At 35.2% G+C, this 22,113-nt stretch overlaps 1 protein-coding gene across 1 annotated transcript; it reads right to left on the reverse strand.

Moving 5' to 3' along the window:
• Nucleotides 1-12,073: 12,073 nt before the first annotated feature.
• LOC136817879 (uncharacterized) lies at nt 12,074-13,381 on the reverse strand. Its single transcript, XM_067074210.1, has one exon. It carries the CDS (start codon nt 13,379-13,381, stop codon nt 12,074-12,076), a length of 1,308 nt encoding a protein of 435 aa, XP_066930311.1.
• Nucleotides 13,382-22,113: the final 8,732 nt, after the last annotated feature.

Here is a 22,113-nt window from a genome sequence, read left to right on the forward strand (position 1 = left end):
TCATATTTTAACAATTGTAAATATGTAAGATTTATATGTCTTGACGAAAATTTTCTACCCTACGCTACGTATCACAAAATATGGTCAGTTGATTGTGAGGAAAATCTATAGGCTTTTCATCATGGAATATGTTTGGACGAAGATCTCATTTTTAAGTGTGTGAGAAAAATGTGATTATGAATGCTTATCCAGCTCAAAACATGTGGTACTCTTCTCGTTATGAACTGAGAGTTAAGAGTTTGAGAGTTGAGAGTTTGAGAGTTGAGAGTTTGAGAGTTGAGAGTTTGAGAGTTGATCAGACATGCAAAATACTTGAGAAAAAAACCATGGGATTTATTTTGTGGACTTTGAAATTAGGCAATGAAAAACCCAAAAAAGGTTTACTCTTGTCTCCCGAATAGACGGGGGGGGAGGGTCCGAATAAGCAGGGGGTAGGAAAATTTTCTAAATTCTAATAAGCGGGGGGATGGAATAAGAGGGGGGGGGGTAATTTGAAGACAGAATTTTTTCTAACTGGTATCAATTTCAACAACAAAAAAGAAACTTTAACAAATGAGCACGTAAAATAAGAACCAATATTAACAAAAAGGAAAATTTTGACAAGTTTAAGGTCTATCTACACTGTAATAAAATATTGAATTATTCGAATTTAATTAGCGGGGGGGACGTCTATTCGGGAGACAAGAGTATACGTTATCATTGCTGTAAAACACTGTGTGGGTTTTCTGAGACTGACATTTCAGTCGATCTAGATATTACACCTTTATTGGGAAATGATATACAAATGAAAAAAGTCCTCGAAATTTTACCTCGATTGACATTTAGGGAAATCTTTTGTAATCCGAAACCTACAGAGCTATCATACCCCTCACAATTGTAATTTTGTTATTTTGAAGGCTCTCGAACGACTTGTTTTTTCCGGTCCCAGTTTTTTTAAACAAAATTTTGATAAAAAAAAGTGTCTTTCGGTATGTTCCATCTAGTGTAAACTGCACTGACCTTTATATATCCCTGGACCAAGTTACTCAATGCTGGCCAAGCAAAATATTATGATCGGAGTTTTTTTGAAATTGGTACCCGCGAAGAAAGCACTAGATCTTATTTCGCTTGTACACTAGTGATGTAGTGCCGTTTGTCGGTAGGCAAAGTTTCAAACACTAAAATGGCTTCTTTGCGGGAACCAACTTTCAAAAAAACTTCGATCAAAGATGGCGGATATAGGTTGGTCCAGGGATGTATAAAGGTCAGTGGTAAACCGTAGCTTAAAGTAATTTCAATGAAAGATCAGAAATTATAACTATTGATAATCCTTGATGGTATAATATCACGTTCGTGAATATCACGTGAGTGCAACATGATAACAGGGCGACCAGTCTATCTAATTGTAAAGCTGACTGATGATATTTGAGTTTGATAAGTGTTCTTAGAGATTATCATATATATTTTGTCCGATTGGAAACAAAACAACACTAGTTTCCGGTCACAAGCCATAGGTCAAAAACCATGAGAGAATTTTTGTTTTCACAAAAATGACAAAGACTAGTTGCATCAAGCAGTGTCAAATTGAAATTCTGAGACATTCCACGCACTCGGTAAAGCTTGCTTGTTGAGGCTTTACTTTGTGATTTCCGGATGTCAAGCTTTAAGAAACTTTGATTAATCCAAGTAAAACTGATAAACAAGCCTCTTGTTAAATGTACTTTGAAAGTCTTTATATATGATACCCCCAAGTGTCTCAGTGCCCTTAGGAGTTTTAATAAAAGACTGCGAAGTTATTTCTGTTTTGTCATTTTTTTACACACTCCTGTCTCATAGCCCCGTTGGAACTTTTTTCCTCAGTGGGGATAAAAATTCTATTGTTCAAAGGTTAGAAAATCCAGTGGTGATGGTTTTGGAGTGCAATTTTTAAACATTTAATTTCGAGTCCGGATGAAATATGAGTCAATTTCCCAATGGCGCTAAAATTCCAAGGTATTTTCCTACCTGGGACGAAATTTTTGCCAGATTTTCCAGTGGGCCTATGACACAGGGTGTTTTTTTGCTACTGAGGAATAAAAAAGCTCTTTGTATCTACCCGGAAGCGTGTAGTTCAATAGATTTTGCCTATGATATGACTTCAAATTTGAAGTGTGTGTTTTGTGCAGAAACATCTCTTTGAAAAAGTTTTAACTATTTTTGTCAAAGCTGGAGCTTTGGGAGAAGCAGACTGATATGCTTTAGCATGCAGAAACAATTTTAAGTAATTCAGTTCACATAGAGCTTAAAAAATCATTAAAATGTGTCACCGAGGGAGATGATATGAAACCTCTCCCGACAACCCACACACTATCCAAACTAATATAGATCCAAATACATGATTTTGTAAGAAAAAAGAATTGGAAATTGGATTGTTGTTTTACTCTTATAAAAACTACAAACCTTGCAATGTTATAGATAGCCTGGATATACAAACGAAAAACTATTTCCGCTCTTTACTGCTTGGTCTAATTAGAGGCCTCGATAAGCTTATACCTAAAATGTTCTCCTTGATAGAGTTTATTAGTTTTCAATACTTTATTTTCCTGCCATTTTTTGCGCCTTTTGTTTCGTAGACATCAATGGTGTTAAAAAGTATCGACAATCAAAAATCTAAACTGCTTATAAAAACACTCATCAGATTTTTAGCACTGAAGTCTTTACGTCTTTACTAAGCGGAAGTTTCGAAATATTAGGTATGATGAGGAGTACTCTTCACTTAATACCTTTTTTAAATCTCTAAAAATCCAAACAAAATCTTTTAAAATTGGCAACCTATAAATGGTAGAGTATTTCAACATATTCTTTTTTACGTAATACACCTTAGTAGCATTGCACTCTCTCCTTATGCAGTAAAAGCATGAGTTTTTTAAAATACAATGCAACCAACCAACGAGAGCTATTTTCGCTCTGTGAAGCTTTTAGCCTACGGATATGACCAGAAATAAATTTTACTGGCTAATAAAGGCACAAACAAAGACATTTTCAACTAGACGATCCTATCCAGTCTAAGTCTAATAATTTAGGCGGGATAAATTGTAAAGCGGGGGGAAGCAAGGGTTGGAGTAAACAGTTGAGGATGTTTTTATAATGTAAGCATTTCTTCCCAACTCTACAGTGGCTATTTGTTTTTCGAGTCTACCATCGTAGACTAGAGTCGTTTATAGCGCGTGTAATACAGTAGTATAGGCGTTATGGGGTTATATGATAAAACAATTATTGTTACGGGATTTAGTTTGTGAATTTATTTACGGCACCCGAAAGATAATAGCCTTTGCTATCGTTCTGTAAATTAACAATTTGAAATTCTTGTTCTCGCGTGCAATAAAAATGGTAGACATTTTCAAACTAATCACACGTCGTTCTAACTCTCTTGTATATTCAAAAAAAAAAAAAAAAGTTTAATTTTTTTTTTAACGCAATTTAAAAATTTTGAATTGAATTTTGATATGATCTCCGATCGTTTACTTGAGTTTTTGGTATTTGTTTTATTGGTTAGATTCGTCAAGGCTCCTTACGGTTTCCTCTATAACAGCTCAGTTTTTTACAAATTAAGAGACAGGCTGGGCACCCATTTTCGGCTACCGGGGTTATGGAGGTTTTTGCCCGGGGGTAGTCTTGATCTATCTAATCCAGTAGAGTTAATCTTTTCGAATGAAAATTATTAAAGGACGGTTTTGTTTTTTCTGTTTAGTTGCTATAATTGTAAAGAAAAATTTTTTTATGAATGATGGTTAGTTTTTTGCAGTTAGAGATAACCTAAGAGGTAATTTTTATAAAGATGGAGTTTAAAGAATTTAAAAGAATTTTAATTTTAGATGGTTTATTTTTGTTTTTTAACGGCAGATAAAGATAAACTTGTAACGTAAAGGTGGAGTTTTTTTTTTAGAATTTATTTCATAGATGGTAATTTTAACGGCAGATAAAGATAAATTTGTAACGTAAAGGTGGAGTTTTTTTTTTTTTAAAGAGTTTATTTCTTAGATGGTATTTTTAACGGTAAAAAAAAAAAAAAAAAAATTGTAACGTAAAGAGAAAAAAAAAATTTTATATGGAAAGTACTAAAGGTAATATATGTGACGATAATGAAAAGATTTTAAGAAAGGATTATTAACGGAAAAGGTGATTATGAAGTAAAAGGAAAAGGAAAAATTTGTAACGTAACATAGGTTAGTTTTTTTTTGTTTTTTTTGTACAGGATCGTGTTTTGAAAGATTTAATTTGTATTATTTAGAATTAATGTAGGAACGTTTCGGGTTGCCATGGGCCTTTTTTCCCACGAGAGCTTGAAACGATGAATTACTAAGCTAAATAAAAGTGGTCAAAACCTGTCTCAAAAAATATCAAAATTTCTCAAATTTTTCTGTCTTTCCCTGTGTTTATCTGAAGGTGCAGTAAATAAATAAAGTTATTTTCGGTTCAACGATTAGAAAATAAGTATAAAATTGTTCCCTCCTTTACTTTTTGTTTTTTCTACTATGTCTGAACTTGTCGTCTAGCTTGTTAGACTACTACCATCGCAGACCTCTACAAAACTGCAGGTAATATATAAGAAGCACGAATCCTTTAGTGGATGCAAGCAGCCTAAGTCTACCACTCATTACGGCTGTAAACTTCACGCATATATATTTTCCCGCGTTAAATTATTATTATTAACTATCCTTCTAACGGACGATAGAATCGCGTACATCTATACTAATGCTTTATACATCGCCGTAAGCTGACCAAACCACTTCCAAGCCAATTCTAACCCTTTTATTTTGCTTCAGCCCGCCCAGCTGACACACAACGTTGTTTCAACATTAATCTAACTTTATATGGACGTTGTGAACGTTAGATGATAAACGTTTGAAACAATGTTGTATGTCAGCAAATGTAATCGGGTCCTATGGTATGACGAATATGAAAATTAATAAAATCGAGTTTTTCATTTTTTTTAACTGCAAATCGAATTATCTGTGGCTTTGGGCAAAAGCAAAATAGGTTAAATTTACTGGAAAAGCTTTTTTCAAATTCTATTTTTCACCGTGCAAAATTTTTGAATTAGGTTCTCAATCAGATTTACGGAAACCAAAAGAGATCATGCCAAAAAGCATGAAATGGAAAGAGTTCAACTTTAGATGCTATGAATAAGCTCTACCTAAATCTAGACGATGTTATCGTCCGTTACAGTGAAAGTAAAGGCGGAAAAAAATGGCGGTATGGTGTTATGGTGGTATACAGAAAAAAATCGGCGGGAGAGTTTCGTAGAAACTCGCAAACTCTACCGACTGTAAACTCTTTTCGACAAAAAAACCCGTTTGCGAATTTTCTTCAGCTTTGGGCTTATTTCTTAGATAGTAATTTTGTCTTAGATTATAGCCTACTTTAATGGGATAAACTTTCGCAGGGATTAAATTTCGCAGTTGAGCCTATCCGCGAAATTAATCTTAACTAAAATTTAAATTTATTTTATTTCGCGGGGACTTAATTTCGCGGGTGGCACTATTGGATGGCAATATTTTCACGATGTTGTGCCTTTTACTGCCAAATCGTGCATGTTGGTTGTTGAAATACATACGTATTATTTGCACCTCTGTGATACAAGTAACCATTCAAATAGTATTTATTTGACATTTTGAGCTTTGTTTAGAAATATTTCGCGGATAGGCCCTTCCAAATTTCCATTGGGACTTAATTTCGCGGATTTTCGCGGATGACACCCAAATCCACGAAATCCGCGAAATTTAATCCCCGCGAAAGTTTATCCCATCAAAGTACCTAATCACGCAACATAGTATTTCTTGCTTTGCACAAGTGCGTCATAAAATTGACAACTTTATAAACTCAGACCTTTAGAGACCTTATGTTGCCAAACGAAATAGTCTGATTTAAAATGTTGGCGTCATCAAAGTGTCAACGACTTGTTAAAAAGTTTATTTTTAAGGAGGAAGGGCTGGAACGGCCTTCTGTAACGTATCCGATATGAGTTGGGCGGGACGGCATTTTAAAATAATTATTAATACACATCGGCCTCGGTGATCCGATTGAAATTCATTAGCTAGTAAGAAGGATCTAAAGGCCGGTCTCCACTTTCGCGCGAAATGGGCGACAGTTTCTTAACCGTCCGTTTTTGTCTGAAGAAAAGATAACGTCATATAAAAGTTTCGCGCGAAAAAAAAAAGTTGAAGGGAGTTCCAATTTTTCATCCGTTACGTCAATTTCGACCAATGGAATTGATTGCTTCATTTTTCAACCGACCAATGACTTTACACTAACGTCAAAAAGCTTTCGCTCATGTCGCGCGAAAGTGGAGACCACGGCCAACCGCAATAGTCTGATTTAAAATGTTGGCGTCATCAAAGTGTCAATGGCTTGTTAAAAAGTTTATTTTAAAGAGGCTGGAACGGCCTTCTGTAATGTATCAGATATTATACGAGTTGGGCGGGACGTCATTATAAACAAAAAGGACCCAGCTGGCACATAACGTTGTTTCAACGTTAATCTAACGTTAAATGGACGTTGTGGATGTTAGATAAACGTTGAAACAACGTTGTGTGCCAACTGGGGAACTACAGTTGACTTTCTGCTATTCGATACGCTCATTTTTTCGATGAGAATTCAATCCCCTTTGAAAATCGAATTAGAGAGCACCAGCTGTATTAATACACATCTTCCTCGGTGATCCGGTTAGAATTCCTTAGCTAGTAGAAGGCGATCTTAAGAGTTTAAGCGGTTCTTTCGAAAATTTGCGTCTAGGGAATCTATTGATGGTCATTAGATTTTACAACTATTTTCGTCAAAAACATGAAATTGTTGCTATGATATGAAAAAAACGTGTATTTCATTTTCGTCAATTTTGTACGTTCCTTGCCAAAAAAGAAAAACGTACTGGTCCCTTACAAGCGTCATAAAAGTGTCAATAAGCTGTTGTAGACTAGTGACTAGGTTATGAATATTGAATTGTTTTAATCACAAGAACAGGCTTTTGGACACTTCTTCTCGTTTAGATTTGGCCCAAAGATCCCCTAAAACAATAAATTTATGAATAATTCCAAATCATAGAAATACTGAATTTAAAAAAAATTAAAGGTAAGAACAAGATAAGATCAATTTGAGGCTCAATTCATTCCAATATACTGGTACTGGTTGTTTTAAAAATAGAATTCAGTAAAATGTTATAAATAGATAGGTCTTCTCAAAATCAAAACAACATCTTGCACGTTTGTTTATCTGATATTCGATACTTGATGCAAAAAACACCTCATTAGTTGTGAAAGGAACTATCAGCACTTTATAAAACGTCATTGAGATTGAATGCTGGTCCAATGTAAACAAAACACGAAACGAAGGTATTATCTCCCGTATCATTTTTCAATTAGAATATCTTCGATCCTGGCATTTAATATTGGCAAAAATCGAAAAATCGCGTTTTTCGTCTCCGGATCCCTTCTCCAGGGGATTAAGGCGGGTCCGTGGAGGTCAAAATTCTTGCAACGTTACAAATCATTTTCATAAACTCATTTTAGGCTCAAACGAAGCGTATAACTAAGTAGAATAAGATTCAGTCTAGGCAGATGTTTTTTTATTTTGAAATTTTGCGTAATTCGTAAAAATCTTCAATTTTGCGCTATTTTGATGACGTCACAAAAATTGAAATCCCAATAACTTTTGATAGAATCATCAAAGTAATTTCAAATTTTTACCAAAGATGCATTTCAATTTTTTAAAATCTTGATGACGTCAGCATTTTTTAAGGATTTCAGTTTTTTGGCCAAAAAGTGATGACGTCATCAAATTTCAATAAATTTTTTTTCTAATTCTGAAAACATTAATAGTATGCATCTTTGGTCAAAATTTGAAATTATTTTGATAATTCTATCAAAAGTTATTGGGATTTCGATTTTTATGACGTCATCAAAATAGCGCAAAATTGAAGATTTTTGCGAATTACGCAAAATTTCAAAATAAAAAAACATCTGCCTGGACTGAATCTTATTCTACTTAGTTATACGCTTCGTTTGAGCCTAAAATGAGTTTATGAAAATGATTTGTAACGTTGCAAGCATTTTGACCCCGCCTTAATCCCCTGGAGTTTGTTCAATGTAATTTTTTTCTTGTATTTCTTTACGCCTAACATCAGAAAGGCCCACAGTTTGGCTTTGCGTACGTGGACGAGTTTGCGAAAATTTTCAAAAAATCGAAAACTTTTTCAAAAATGTCCCTCTAAGGGTCACCTTTTCAGCAAATATCAGACTCTCTAAGGGTCACCTTTTCAGCAAATATCAGTCTCACTAAGGGTCACCTTTTCAGCAAATATCAGACTCTTTAAGGGTCACCTTTTCAGCTCAAAGGTCATCAGTCACCTTTTCAGCAAATATCACTCACTAAGGGTCACCTTTTCAGCAATATCGACTCACTAAGGGTCACCTTTCAGCAAATATCAGACTCACTAAGGGTCACCTTTTCAGCAAATATCAGACTCACTAAGGGTCACCTTTTCAGCAAATATCAGACTCACTAAGGGTCACCTTTTCAGCAAATATCAGACTCACTAAGGGTCACCTTTTCAGCAAATATCAGACTCACTAAGGGTCACCTTTTCAGCAAATATCAGACTCACTAAGGGTCACCTTTTCAGCAAATATCAGACTCTCCTAAGGGTCACCTTTTCAGCAATATCAGACTCACTAAGGGTCACCTTTTCAGCAAATATCAGACTCTCTAAGGGTCACACCTTTTCAGCAAATCAGTCCTCACTAAGGGTCACCTTTTCAGCAAATATCAGACTCACTAAGGGTCACCTTTTCAGCAAATATCAGTCACTCACTAAGGGTCACCTTTTCAGCAAATATCAGACTCACTAAGGGTCACCTTTTCAGCAAATATCAGACTCACTAAGGGTCACCTTTTCAGCAAATATCAGACTCACTAAGGGTCACCTTTTCAGCAAATATCAGACTCACTAAGGGTCACCTTTTCAGCAAATATCAGACTCACTAAGGGTCACCTTTTCAGCAAATATCAGACTCACTAAGGGTCACCTTTTTCAGCAAATATCAGATCACTAAGGGTCACCTTTTCAGCAAATATCAGACTCTCTAAGGGTCACCTTTTCAGCAAATATCAGACTCTCTAAGGGTCACCTTTTCAGCAAATATCAGACTCTAAGGGTCACCTTTTCAGCAAATATCAGACTCTTTAAGGGTCACCTTTTCAGCAAATATCAGACTCTCTAAGGGTCACCTTTTCAGCAAATATCAGACTCTCTAAGGGTCAGGGTTTGGAGGTCCGGCACGCACATACCCAGTATCCCTCAACCCTACCCCCGGGGATATAATGGCGATTGATTTGAAATTGTAATAAATCACAAAGACCCATCAGCTCAACAGTGTTTTAAAAATCATAGGGCGGCACCAATCGAGCGTCGAGCAAACTGAAGAGATTAGTCTGAATTGTAGGCCTCTTTACATCGTCAAAACCCTGACATCGAAGCAAAACCCAGCTGGCACACAACGTTGTTTCAACGTTTATCTAATGTTCATAACGTCCATATAACGTTAAATGAACGTTGAAACAACGTTGTGTGCCAGCTGGGAAAGGTCCAATCTTAAAATTATTGGTTCAGAAAAATATTTCTTCTTAGCCTATAGATTTTGAGATCAGACATTTTTCCATGTAGGGAAGAGCTACATTTAAAAAGGTCCAATCTCAAAATTAGTGGTTCAGAAAAATATTTCTTCTTAGCTTATAGATTTCCATGTAGGGAAGAGGTTATAATCTACATTTAAAATGGGCCAATCTTAAAACTCTTAAGTTAGCCAAAAATCGATCTTTTTTGAATTCTATTTTCCCTCCTTTACTGTATCTTTAAAAAGACATTTTAAAGTTTTTTCGAACTTTTATTTCCAATTGAGGGCCAAAAATTGACCAAAAACAACTAGGAACTTCACTGAATCGGTTAATCATTGAAATTAAGATCTGACAAGGTTTTAAGAGTCGGTATTCATGAGAATTTCAAATAAGAACTAGTGTATGAAAAAGATTCTTACAAAAATTAATTCAGAAATATATTCTTTCGCATCCAAGATCAACATTGGATTCTCTTACCTAAATGTATTTATATCATATCATAAAGTGGCTATACGATCTTTTTGTTTATTTGTTTTCAAGTAGAAAATGCAATGCAAAAAAATTCTCAGTTGTTTTTGGGTCCGTGTAGTAATTGCCTCACAGTTTATATTCGTGAATAATCTGTTACAAAAATCCGTTATAATCCGTTCAGAAATCCGTTAAATCCAATTTATTCGTGCAAATTAACCCATTATCTTTTACACGTGTTCAAAACGTGACCAACCTGGAAAATATTCCCGAAAAGCATCTTTTAGAGTGAAAAAATCGTAAAAATTTGAAGCAGCGGTTTGTGTAAATGACACATAATACCCTCTGACAGAACCAACAGAAAATTCCTCGCTGCTAAGAAAAGCACCTTCAAACTTCAGCCTCATTGGAACACCAACCAACATTGAACTTTCATCCTCCATTAAGAAAACCACTAAATTTATAAGAATTTACTTGACTTGAATATATATTCATGATGAAACTGAAGGAAAAATTAATAATATGCAAAGAATACTACCATCATGAAATTGTAAACTGAATCTAACTAATCTAAGAAATCTTTTGCTTGAGGTATGCATTGCATGCTAGATTCAGTTTGGGCCTTGAATACCATACCGTAAGAATATTTTGGTATGATTTTGCCAAAAAAAAGTTAAGAATATCCACGATGAAATGGAAATGGAAAAACACCATCTCAACTAAATTGTAACAGTTACGGGGAAAATGGAAGGGTTAAATTTTTGAAAAAGGGGTATAAACGTAATATAAATGTCACTATAAACCAAATTTCGTGAGATATACTATGGGAAAGATTACAGAGTTCAGGCGTAATACTGCGTCAATCACACCTCTCGTATAATGTTTTCGTGTTGGAAATAAGGTATGATATCTTTCACTTCGCATTTGTTTACATAAGACATATGTCAACATAAGGCTGGTGACAAAAATAATTTACACGATAATAAAAATAGCGCAAAGTTTTTGACAACAGAAATATTCAATAGGTTCGTCACGAATAAGGAAAGACCCACGCGTCTGTAAGATATACATTCTTTTGTTATAAGAATGTGAAAAACTTTTGAAGCCGTCGGATGTTCTGAGTTTTTTTGAGTTTTTAGCCTAAAATGTTCTTAACATGTTCTTATTTTCACCATTTTGCGAGTGTTTTGGGGGCAGTTTCTTAAGAGATTGTGAGTTTTCGAGTCCGCGAAGCCTTTTAAAATGTTCTTAACTTGTTCTTAATATTTTGGCCATCGAAGCCTTGTGTTCTTATATAGTTTGTTCCTATAAAAAACGTGTAAACAGTTATATGTATCATCCTGAAAGAAACAGAGACATCTGTATGTAGGTCTAAAGGTCTAAATATGTAACACACAGGATGAAATTGACTGTACGGAAAAATCTGCCCACAAATTTGATAGATTGGACCAGTTCACGTTCACCAAACCCACACTGTCTGGTCCTTCTTTACTTTGTCTACCAAACTCACTTCCTGCAATGATACAGTTTTTTATAAGAACATTCAAAAGTTTTGAAGCCTATTTCTGTTCATTTTCCTAAGAAACTGGGAGTTTTAGAGTCTACAAAGCCTTAAAATGTTCTTAACTTGTTCTTAATCCTTTGACTATCGAAGCCTTATGTTCTTACATAGTTTGTTCTTATAAAATACGTGAATATACTCCAAATTGAAAGATGCTGCATCACTACAAGGACTTATAAAATCTAACATTTTTGGATTCCAATAGAAATTAGCAAAAGCACAAATATCATATTATTTTAGGCACTTTTCAACTCAAAGTTATCATACGATGATGATAATGATACAAGCAAGCACTTAAGCTTGGTGTGCGAGATAATCCTCTGAAATACGGCCAAGCGTTTTCCAAGATCTTAGTATCCCAATCATGTGATCTCAAGTCATTGTTTTTTCTCGAAAATAACGTTAAACTTAAGGGTGTCAGACCCGTTGCGGTGTAAACTTAAGATCGCTTGTAAACAAATAAATAATATTCAAGAAAAGAATGCCTGAGAAAATGTTAAACTGTTCTACTAGATATTCATTTAATAAGGGCGTTACAATTCCGCCCATGATGTACGCCAACGAACTAAGAGATCGTCTGATTCCTTCAACATAACTTTGATGTCTCGAGGGAATCATTTTTGCGACAATAACGCCTAGTAGCACTTGTTCTACAGACCAACTCATTCCATTGGTGATCGTGTAGAAACCAAGAAAAGAAATTCCAACGTACCCAACTTGGCTCAACAAGGCCGACAACGCCAACGATTGGATTGCCATAACAAATACGGCAAGTCCTCCAATAATGACGTACATCTCATTATTCTGTAAGTTGATTTTACTTAAAACGAAAATTAACATTAACAAAAACACGATCCCATTTGCTGAATAAAGTATAGCAACGATTTGAACTTTCATTTTGAAGTAGTTTGCACAAATAAACGCTAACGCGACGTCATAGTATGCAACACCGGCATACGCACACAAAAAGCTTACGGAAAGGATAATTCGAAATTCGTTTGAAGACAACAATCGTTTGATAGTCATTTGTCCCTTATTCGTCTCCTCGCATTTCTCTTCAGGAAGATCGTTTTCTTTTTGAGTTTCAGCTTTCAAATCATACTCTTTAGATAAATTTCGGACGAAAAGCCAATTCATGAAAATACAAATCCACCATAAAAATCCAATACAAAGAGTTGGTAAATTTGTAATCGTGAGATGAATGCCCATCAAATGAATATCCACGTTACTGAATATTAAACTAAAGACAGGTCCAATTAGAAAAGTTATATAATAACTTGATACAAGAATTGACACTTTCTCAACAGCTTCATGTTCTGGGTACACTCTTAATACTTCTCCAAAGCTGACAGTAAACAAAGCATTGGCAAATCCTTGTAAAGACCGTCCCACAAATGGAAAGACCACGGAGAAAGGTATAGTATACAAAAAATTTCCAAGTGAAACCACAAAAAACCCAAAGTAAAAACACCTCTTGATATCTCGAGTTCGATCTGCATATTTAGTGATGGTCAGATTGCCAATCACTGAGGAAATCCAATAAACTGTCGTTATCAATGCAAACCATGTTTTTTCATTTTCCACCTTGATGACGTCACGTAAATAAGTCAACAAAGATGGCACCACGATTGAGTATTCCGTACCAGTTAAGCCAAGAAAGAAACAAAATACAATGAAAGTTCTTTTTCTTGAAGCTTCCCATTTCTTAATATCTACATTCTTCATTGCAGTCACTCCTTTTTATTTGACTGCTGCTTCCCTCACACACTACATATGCCCTTTTAGTTCTATAAGAAATGATCTATAGAAAATTTGATCTCAGTAAGTCTTATCAATCAACCTCAATTATGGTTATTATATGACGATAAGTTGTTACTATGTGATAGATTGTTACTATGAGTTACTATTTCTTATGAAATGTTTGCAAAACATTTTTCTAGATCCATCAAAATGGTCAATAACGATGAAGTTATGAGAGGCGAGATTAATGGTGGAGGCGCACCAGTTTTAGAATCCTCAAGTTGCAGTACCTCAAAGGAAATGGACAAGGTTTCAAGCATCAATAATAAAAAGGACATACCACAAGAGTTGGCTGAGTATGTGAGAGAAGCCCTTACAGAATACATTCCGGAGAAAACTTTGAAAGATAAAGTGGTTGAGGACAATCCAGCCCCTAAAGTCTATTCACGATAAGTGTGCACTCTTTTTTCATTTACCTATAACTTTTGAAGGAATTCTTCAATCTTTATAAATTTGGTATCATTGGAAAGATATTAGTGAGTGGAACAATTTGAAATAAAAAAATCTTTAAAAAGATTCTAAAAATGAAGATGAAAATGAAGAAGAAAAAAATGAAGATCTTGTAGAAAAGTGCTATAACTATCATTTTCACTGAAGTAAATCCTTAATCATCGAACGTCATCACTGCGAAAAAAATTCTCAAAAATAATCATTCAGTCAAAAGATATCAAACAAAGTTATAAGCTGATTGACGTCTAAAAACGCTGTTTTCTGCAGTTTTTTGCTGTTTTTTGGGGTCAATCACTTATTAACTTTGTATCATAACTTTATATTGAATAAATATTTTAATGAAATTTCTTCACAGTGATGATCTCCTAAGATCAAAGAATCTCTCCAGTGAAAATGAAAGTTATAGCACTTTTCTACAAGATCTTCATTTTTTTCTTCTTCATTTTCATCTTCATTTTTAGAATCTTTTTAAAGATTTTTTTATTTCAAATTGTTCCACTCACTAATATCTTTCCAATGATACCAAATTTATAAAGATTGAAGAATCCCTTCAAAAGTTATAGGTAAAAGAAAAAAGAGTGCACACTTATCGTGAATAGACTTTAATAATGTTATAAAAGCCAAGAAGTTAAACTCTTTTTTGAAAGAACTCTTAGAAGAAGGCAAGAAGAGCTATTCTGTCAAAAACGATGAAAGTTTAAAAGGTTAAAAACATTGTGGGTCCATTATGAAAAGAGTCTCCTTAGAGGAGGAGAAAGAAGCTGCTTTTAACGCTGCTGCCAACAACCATGAAGAGGACGAAGCCCTTAACAACGCTGCTGCCAACAACCATGAAGAAGACGAAGCCCTTAACAATATAACTTGGCACTGCACCCTTTTTGAGCAGGCGATAACTCTAGTTGGTCAAGCCCTGAACACCTTATCATTCACACGAAGACACCAAGTATTATCAGCCTTGGTACAAGAGACTATTGATAATGATCCGGAGTACCTGTCTAGAGAAACGTTTAAAGACAACCTCAAAAAACACGTAAAAGTCAAAACAAAAGCTCGTGAAATGCTCAGAGCACTCCAGCCAAAACGTTTTCACAATCCATCCAAGTGACCCGAATCACAATCAGCCCTTTCGAAGGGGCCCCTTGCCCAGCACGTTTACATTCATTCAGAGTAAGCCGAGGTAGGGGCGTGGAGTTTGGTCGTCACGTGGAGGACCCAGCAATGCTAATGCCAGAGGAGGAGGCTTTAGAGGAGGAAGAGGTAAGAATACATTCAATCTTTTTTCCAAAAGGGCAAGGAACCTTCTCCAACAAATCCTTGCCAGAAATTCTATCAGGGATTTTCCTCAGATTCATACAGTAGTAAAATCCTTGTTCGAGAATCAGATCCTAGAATCCTTATGCCTAGCAGGAACACAAAAAAGTTTTTCCTAAGGAACTGGAAGAAATTAAGGCAAACGACAAAATAATATTGGATTTAGTCCAGGGTTACAAAATTGTTTTCATGGAGGAACCATATCAAACAAAAACTCCTCAGGGGCCAACTTTCAGCAAGGAAGAGGACGATATAATTTCCAAGAAGGTACAAGAAATATTGGAGAAGGGTGCAACAACCCAGGTGATCCCAAGAGTGGACCAATATTTAAGCCAAATATTTGTGGTAGACAAAAGGGGGGAGGTCACAGACCAGTGATAAATTTAAAGAAGTTAAACAGCTTCATTCCTTACTCTCACTTCAAAATGGAGAGTTTTTCCTTGGTCAAAGAACTGTTGGAACCAGCGGATTATCTCCTGAAGCTAGATCTAAAGGACGCCTATTAGTCCCACTACACAAGAGCTCTCAAAAGTATGTAACTTTTCAATGAAAGAAAAACTATTTTTAGTTCCTGTTTGTATTTCGGTCTAGGACCAGTACCAAGATTATTTACCGAACTAATAATGAAGGTACCAACAGCTCTAATGAGACGACTGAATTATCGTCTGATTATATTTCAAGACATCCTTTTATTTGGGAAAACTCTCAAAGAGGCAATAGAGGCTCGAGACACTTTGATTTTCCTTCTTCAAAATTTGGGGTTTTTGATCAATGTCAAGAAATCAGTGTTTGTGCCAGGTCATCGAATATAATTCTTAGGGATGATAACAGACTCTCAGGAGATGAAAATGTACCTTCCTCAGGGAAAGCTAACCAGGATAATAAATCAATGTCAATTCATGTTAGACCAGGAAACAGTGTCAGTATTGGATCTGTCCAAACTAATAGGGAGACTTTGCTCTACAGCCCAAGCAGTTATTCCTGCCCCACTATACTACAGGTCACTCCAAACTCAGCAAATACAGACCTTATTAGCTCAAGGGTCTTACAAGGCCACTGCGACTCTCTCAAAAGAGGCCAAAGAGGAGTTACAGTGGTGGATCAACAATTTACATCTGAACAATGGTTTAACACTCATAAACCAGGCACCAGAAATGATAATAACCTCAGATACCTCAGAGGAAGGTTAGATTGCAGTGTCGGGAAACTTGTCAGTGAGGGGTCCCTGGTCAGAGCAGGAGAGCAATCTACATACAAACATTTTAGAACTGAAAGCAATACACCTAGCGATATTAACGTTCACTTTGAGAAAGGAAGTTCATTCTATTCATACCCAGCTGGCACACAACGTTTTTTTGACGTTTATCTAACCTTCACAACGTCCATATAACGTTAGATGAACGTTCTAACAACGTTGTATGCCAGCTGGGATTGAGAACGGACAACATGACATCACTCTCATATCTAGTCAAAAAAGGGGGAACAAGGAGTGTGACCCTAAGTCAAGTCAGCAAGGAAATTTGGGAATATCTTCTGAGACATGGGATCACAGTTACTGCAGAGTACCTCCCGGGAGCCCTGAATGTGGACGCAGATTGGGAATCCAGGAACACAAGGGATTCAAGCGAGTGGATGCTAGGCTCACCAACAGTGGACCTCTTTGCCTCAAGGACATCCCATCAACTCCCAAAATAATGGTCCTGGGGTCTAGATCCAATGAGTATGGGCAGCGTTTCATTTCAAACCAATATACTTGTCGCATTTGAATTTAGGGGGGACTCGTAGTAAGATTTCAAAGCTCTGCAACGCCAATTTTATGTTTCAGTCTCCAAATATACATTATTTGTATGCTTAAAACCTTCTGAGGGGATTCTGAGTTGCTTTTGACTGAAATGAAACATAAATACATTTGTGAGCTTCAATCTGTGAGCTATAAGCTTTTGGAGACGATTAAAATAATTTTCCGTTGAGCTCATTTTTGAAACAGCGTACCTCACTTCAACGTGGATGTTCGCCCGTTGATGAAAAAAAATTCGCTACGTCACTTAGTCATGAGAGGCCCTATACGTAATGTGTATTGTAGGGGTTATATCCCCTGACAACGAAATTTTTTTTAGAAAAGTCAGCTGGAATTCAAATATTTTTTCAAATCAAGTGACTGAGGCACTTTTTAACCGATCTACGGAAAGAAAAAAAACAGACGTCACACAAAATAAAGCAAAGGTCACTACAGTATTTCGAAATTGTATTGCAAATCGATACTTTTGTATATAATTTTGCAGCCCACAATTATAAGTGACGGATGATACTTAGAGGGTGGAGTGTCAAATTTAATAGAAATTTCCAGACGAAACTAAGAGCTTAGCTTTTACTCGTTTTTTTTATTAGAACGCAATTTATGAGAACATTTAGGATAAAAATTGGAAAAAAATTAAGAACATCGTAAGAACATGACCAATTGAATAGATTGAACAGATTTGCACAAAGTTATCAGAACTCTTTTGAGATTTTGTCCTTGTCGTATTGCAATTCTTTTACGTTTCAACGTTAAATCAGCACAAATTTCTCCTAGTTGATAACGTCAAGGTGAATTAATTTCAAAAACGCAATTAGACATTATTGGCCTAAAATTATCAAAAAATAAACACATCCAGTCTCAACCCAAATTAAAATATCCCAATTTAAAACAAGAAAGCCTGACGGCTTGGAGACTACGCGCTGCTCAGATTTTCTAGCTGTAAATTTTGATTTCTAGATTGCCAGAGATGTAGCTAAGACTTCGCGTTTCGGGATGATGGAAAAATGTTGAGGTTTTTTAAGAATTTTTTAAAAGATTAACACATCAGAAATTGTTATTTCATACTAAAATATTTATTCAATATAAAGTTATGATACAAAGTTAATAAGTGATTGACCCCAAAAAACAGCAGAAAACAGCGTTTTTAGACGAAAATCAGCTTATAACTATGTTTGATATCTTTTGACTGAATGATTATTTTTGAGAATTTTTTTCACAGTGATGAGGTTCGATGATCAACGATTCAAACAATTTTTCTACAAGATCTTCATTTTTTTCTTCTTCACTTTAATCTTCATTTTTTTCTTCTTCACTTTAACCTTCATTTTCAGAATTTTTTAAAAGATTTTTTCATTTCAAATTGTTCCACTTACTAATGTCTTTCCAATGATACCAAAAGTTATAGGTAAAAGAAAAGAAAAAAGAGTGCACACTTATTGTGAACGAGACTTTAGTCTGAATTAGGATCCTAACCTAAGAATGCTGTAAGAATATTTTTTTCCTAAGAAAGTTAAGAACATCCATGATGAAATGGATTTACACCATTCTTATAAAAGAAAAAAGCCTGTACTGTAGCTTGCTTTGTCTTTTTACGGTATTTCGGCATGTCCATGAAGATTCTATCAGCTTTCTGACAATACATTACGGACATTACGGGGTCTTAAATAATAAATGAAAAATGATAGCTCGTCGTCGGGCACCTAACCTGATAACAGCTGGTCATAAGTTTCTCATGCGCACCGCGGTAAAACTTTGAAGGCGCTTGAAAATTAACCACCTGAGGAAAATAGTCCTTCCGTGGAAAATTCTACAACAAGAATCATGTTGTATGCCGGAAAGTCAAAAACTAAATTTTCCTGTAGCATATTCGTCAGATTGTTATGTTTTCACCCATCCCTTTAGAACTTCAACGTGGTGGGCAGAAAAATCAAAATCTGATCTCAGGTTAGTAGCACCTAGATACAGAAATTTATTTCTGTGACACAGTAAAATTCCTAACCTATTACGAGATATTCTAAGATATCCTAAGCACTGTATTGTCAAACAATAACATACCCATTAACATTCGAGTGAACCGAGGCACTTTCGTCGAGAGAGGAAAAAATGACATCACGCAAAATATAGTGAAGGTCACACTATGGAATTTCGAAATCTCATTGCAAATTGTTTATTTTTTTGCCCCCGACTTCATTGACTTCATCTTACAAGTACCTACAATACACGTTTTTTGTAAGAACAAACTTTAGAAGAACGTAAAGCTTCGATGGTAAAGTATTAAGAACAAGTTAAGAACATTTTAAGGCTTTGCAGGCTCTAAAACACCCAATTTCTTAGGAAAATGGGCATAAATACTCGCAAACCGAGGAAAAAAGAGCATGTTGAGAACATTATCAGGCTTCAAACTAAAAAGTTAAGAGAATCCGAAGGCTTCGAAAATTTTGGCTGTTCTTATAAAAAAGCGTTTCAGAGAATCAGGTCACCTGATTAAAGTTTATGGGTGTAACCATAAGCAACTATCAAGGCTCGAAATAACGATTTCAAGTGGGTCAGACAAAATGTCCGATCAAGGTTACTTTAGCTTGAAAATTATGATTTTTGGGTCGGACATGAAGCTATTTGGGTCGATGTCCGACCGTTATTTCGAGTCCTGAACTATTATTGACTTCATCATGGACATTCTTACCTTTTTGGGGACGTTTTCATGATGGTGACATATTATTAGCGTATTTTGACCACTTTTATCTAATTATTCTTGTAGAGCATATTCTGATAAAAAAAAACGTGTAAGAACAAGTGGTCAAATGGTTTCTATTGAAACACCTGACCTTACGAAATATTTAAGCATACTGTACTTATTCAAAAAAAGCATTCAAGTGACTTAGGCATTTCTAAAGGTTCGGATGAAAAAGGGAAAATGACGTCACAATAAAAAGCAAAGGTCACTATGATATTTCGAAATTTTGCTGTGAATTTATCATTTTTGAACTCTCCCATTTTCGCATGAGCTTTTTCGCTAGTGATTTTTAAGCACACTGCAATGCTTTTTAGCGTTTTTTCTGTATCGATCTTTGGTCAGTTTTCAGCCTTAAAATGAAAGCCGAAAAAAGATAAAAAAATTTTCCTTTTTCTAATCTTCTTTTAACATCTTGAGCGTTTTGTAACTGAACATTCATTCTCTTTTTCTTTTTTTTCTACTTTTTAACTTTTCAAACCTTTAAAGTCTTTCAAAGTCACCCTCGAATGTCCACGCCCAATGGCTAGCCACGATGGCCAAACTACTCCTATCATAAGAATATTTTTACAAGATAATCTTGATTGTGGTAGATTTTAGGAATGCAAGATTTTCCTTCTTTCCTTTCCTTTAGATTGAAAAAAATGGCAGTTTCTCGATTCCATTTGTTTTCAAAATAATTCTTCTACAATTTTTACCTTTCTTAAAAAATCAGCTTGGTAGAACTAGCAAAAAATTGTTTTAGATAAATTTCTCGAAACATTATTTAAATCATCTTATGTTATGAAATTCTTTCCTTGGAAAATACAAGAAATGGTATTGATCGATTTTCCTTGAAAAATACAAGAATTTGCTTTAGAATTTTTCCTTTGCAAAATACAAGAAATGTGTTTTATCTAATTTTCCTTGGAAAATACAAGAAGTTGTATTCGTCGATTTTCCTTGAAAAATACAAGAATTTACTTTACTGTAGGATTTTTTCCTTTGCCAAATACAAGAAATGTATTTTATATAATTTTCCTTGGAAAATACATGACATTTTCTTTACATAATTTTCCTTGAAAAATACAGTAAAATCTTTTAATCATAATTTGCCATTCAATATACAAGAAAATATTGTTGTTCATTTTCTTTGAAAGATACAAGAAATCATTTAAATATAAATATAAGTAATTCTCAATAATGACAGTTGAGCGAGCTCAATCATCATGGTAAAGAGTCGGGCGCCGGGCGGCTAGTTTTTGTATAAAGGTCGCTACCCACTCAGCATTTTATGGTCGTCGAACAAGGAGCCTAATAAAGGGACCCTGACCAGTGGCACTACGAGTGGCACCTACGAGTTCATTGTTAAAGTGCAGGGTGTCAAAGTTTGTTCAAGAAAGAAATGGGAATTTTCAGCATTTTAAAGCTGTATTCAATATGATTTCAAAATTGAAGCTAAAATTTGTGAGACGCCAAATAACAGTAAAAGAGACCTGACAAAAATATTATTGGTGTAACAATAATGACAGCAATTATTGACGAATACCACACCTGCAAAGCCCAGGTGTAACCAACCTTGACAGCCAACGGGGACGTATCGCTGGAGTTTGTAAAGTGGACCCTGTCAGATATGAATATTTTATAAATTTGAGATCTTGTAAGAACGAAAAAATTTCATTTTAAAAATTTATACTTTTGTATAATGTTTGTAGCCAACAATGAGTTTATTGAGAAAGTGTAGAGTGACGTAGCTAAAGCGCTACTAAAAGAAAAATCCTAAAAGTTTTTAGAAACAAGGTGTGCTTTTAAATTCCAGGAAAGCATGTTATCACTTGATCTACAAAAATAAATCACCGAGTCAGTGAAAAAGGGGCATGATTAAAATATTGCAAATCTAAATATTAGACAAAAATATTTCTTCGATCTTCCTGCCAAAGTTTCACCAAGGGTTGGAAAACAACAAAAAGTCTAAAAAGTTTCTATAACGGCCTTTTCAAGGGTGCTACCCAGTAATCTAGTATTTTCAGACAGTCTTTCGTTTATTCGCAAGGAGTCCACGACCGGTCGGCTCGGCTATCTATGAACTGAACGAAACATTGGATGGAGTCGGGATACGAACCGCGAACACCCTGGTTTGTGACACTTACGCCGTTGATCACCACAGATATCTGTAAAGCCCGAAGGGCTAGATTTGCAGCTTTGTTCAAAAAGTGAAGCTCATCTTTGGAAGGATTTCCTACCAGAGTCACGTGACTAAAATATGCAATTTCACCGGTTTGAGAGATGTGAAATAGCGTTTGCCACCTAATTTTTTTGATATCGCGCTCCGAAAACAATCAAAATGCTAGATCCTATCCATCGGCACGAAATTTAAAAAGTCAAATT

This window comes from Clytia hemisphaerica, unplaced genomic scaffold (assembly GCF_902728285.1).
Source record: "Clytia hemisphaerica strain Z4C2 unplaced genomic scaffold, Clytia hemisphaerica genome assembly, whole genome shotgun sequence".
Taxonomy (NCBI): domain Eukaryota; kingdom Metazoa; phylum Cnidaria; class Hydrozoa; order Leptothecata; family Clytiidae; genus Clytia; species Clytia hemisphaerica.

Excerpts from the sequence above, each read along its gene's own strand:
- LOC136817879 (XM_067074210.1), bottom strand. The coding sequence starts at position 13,381 with ATGAAGAATGTAGATATTAAGAAATGGGAAGCTTCAAGAAAAAGAACT.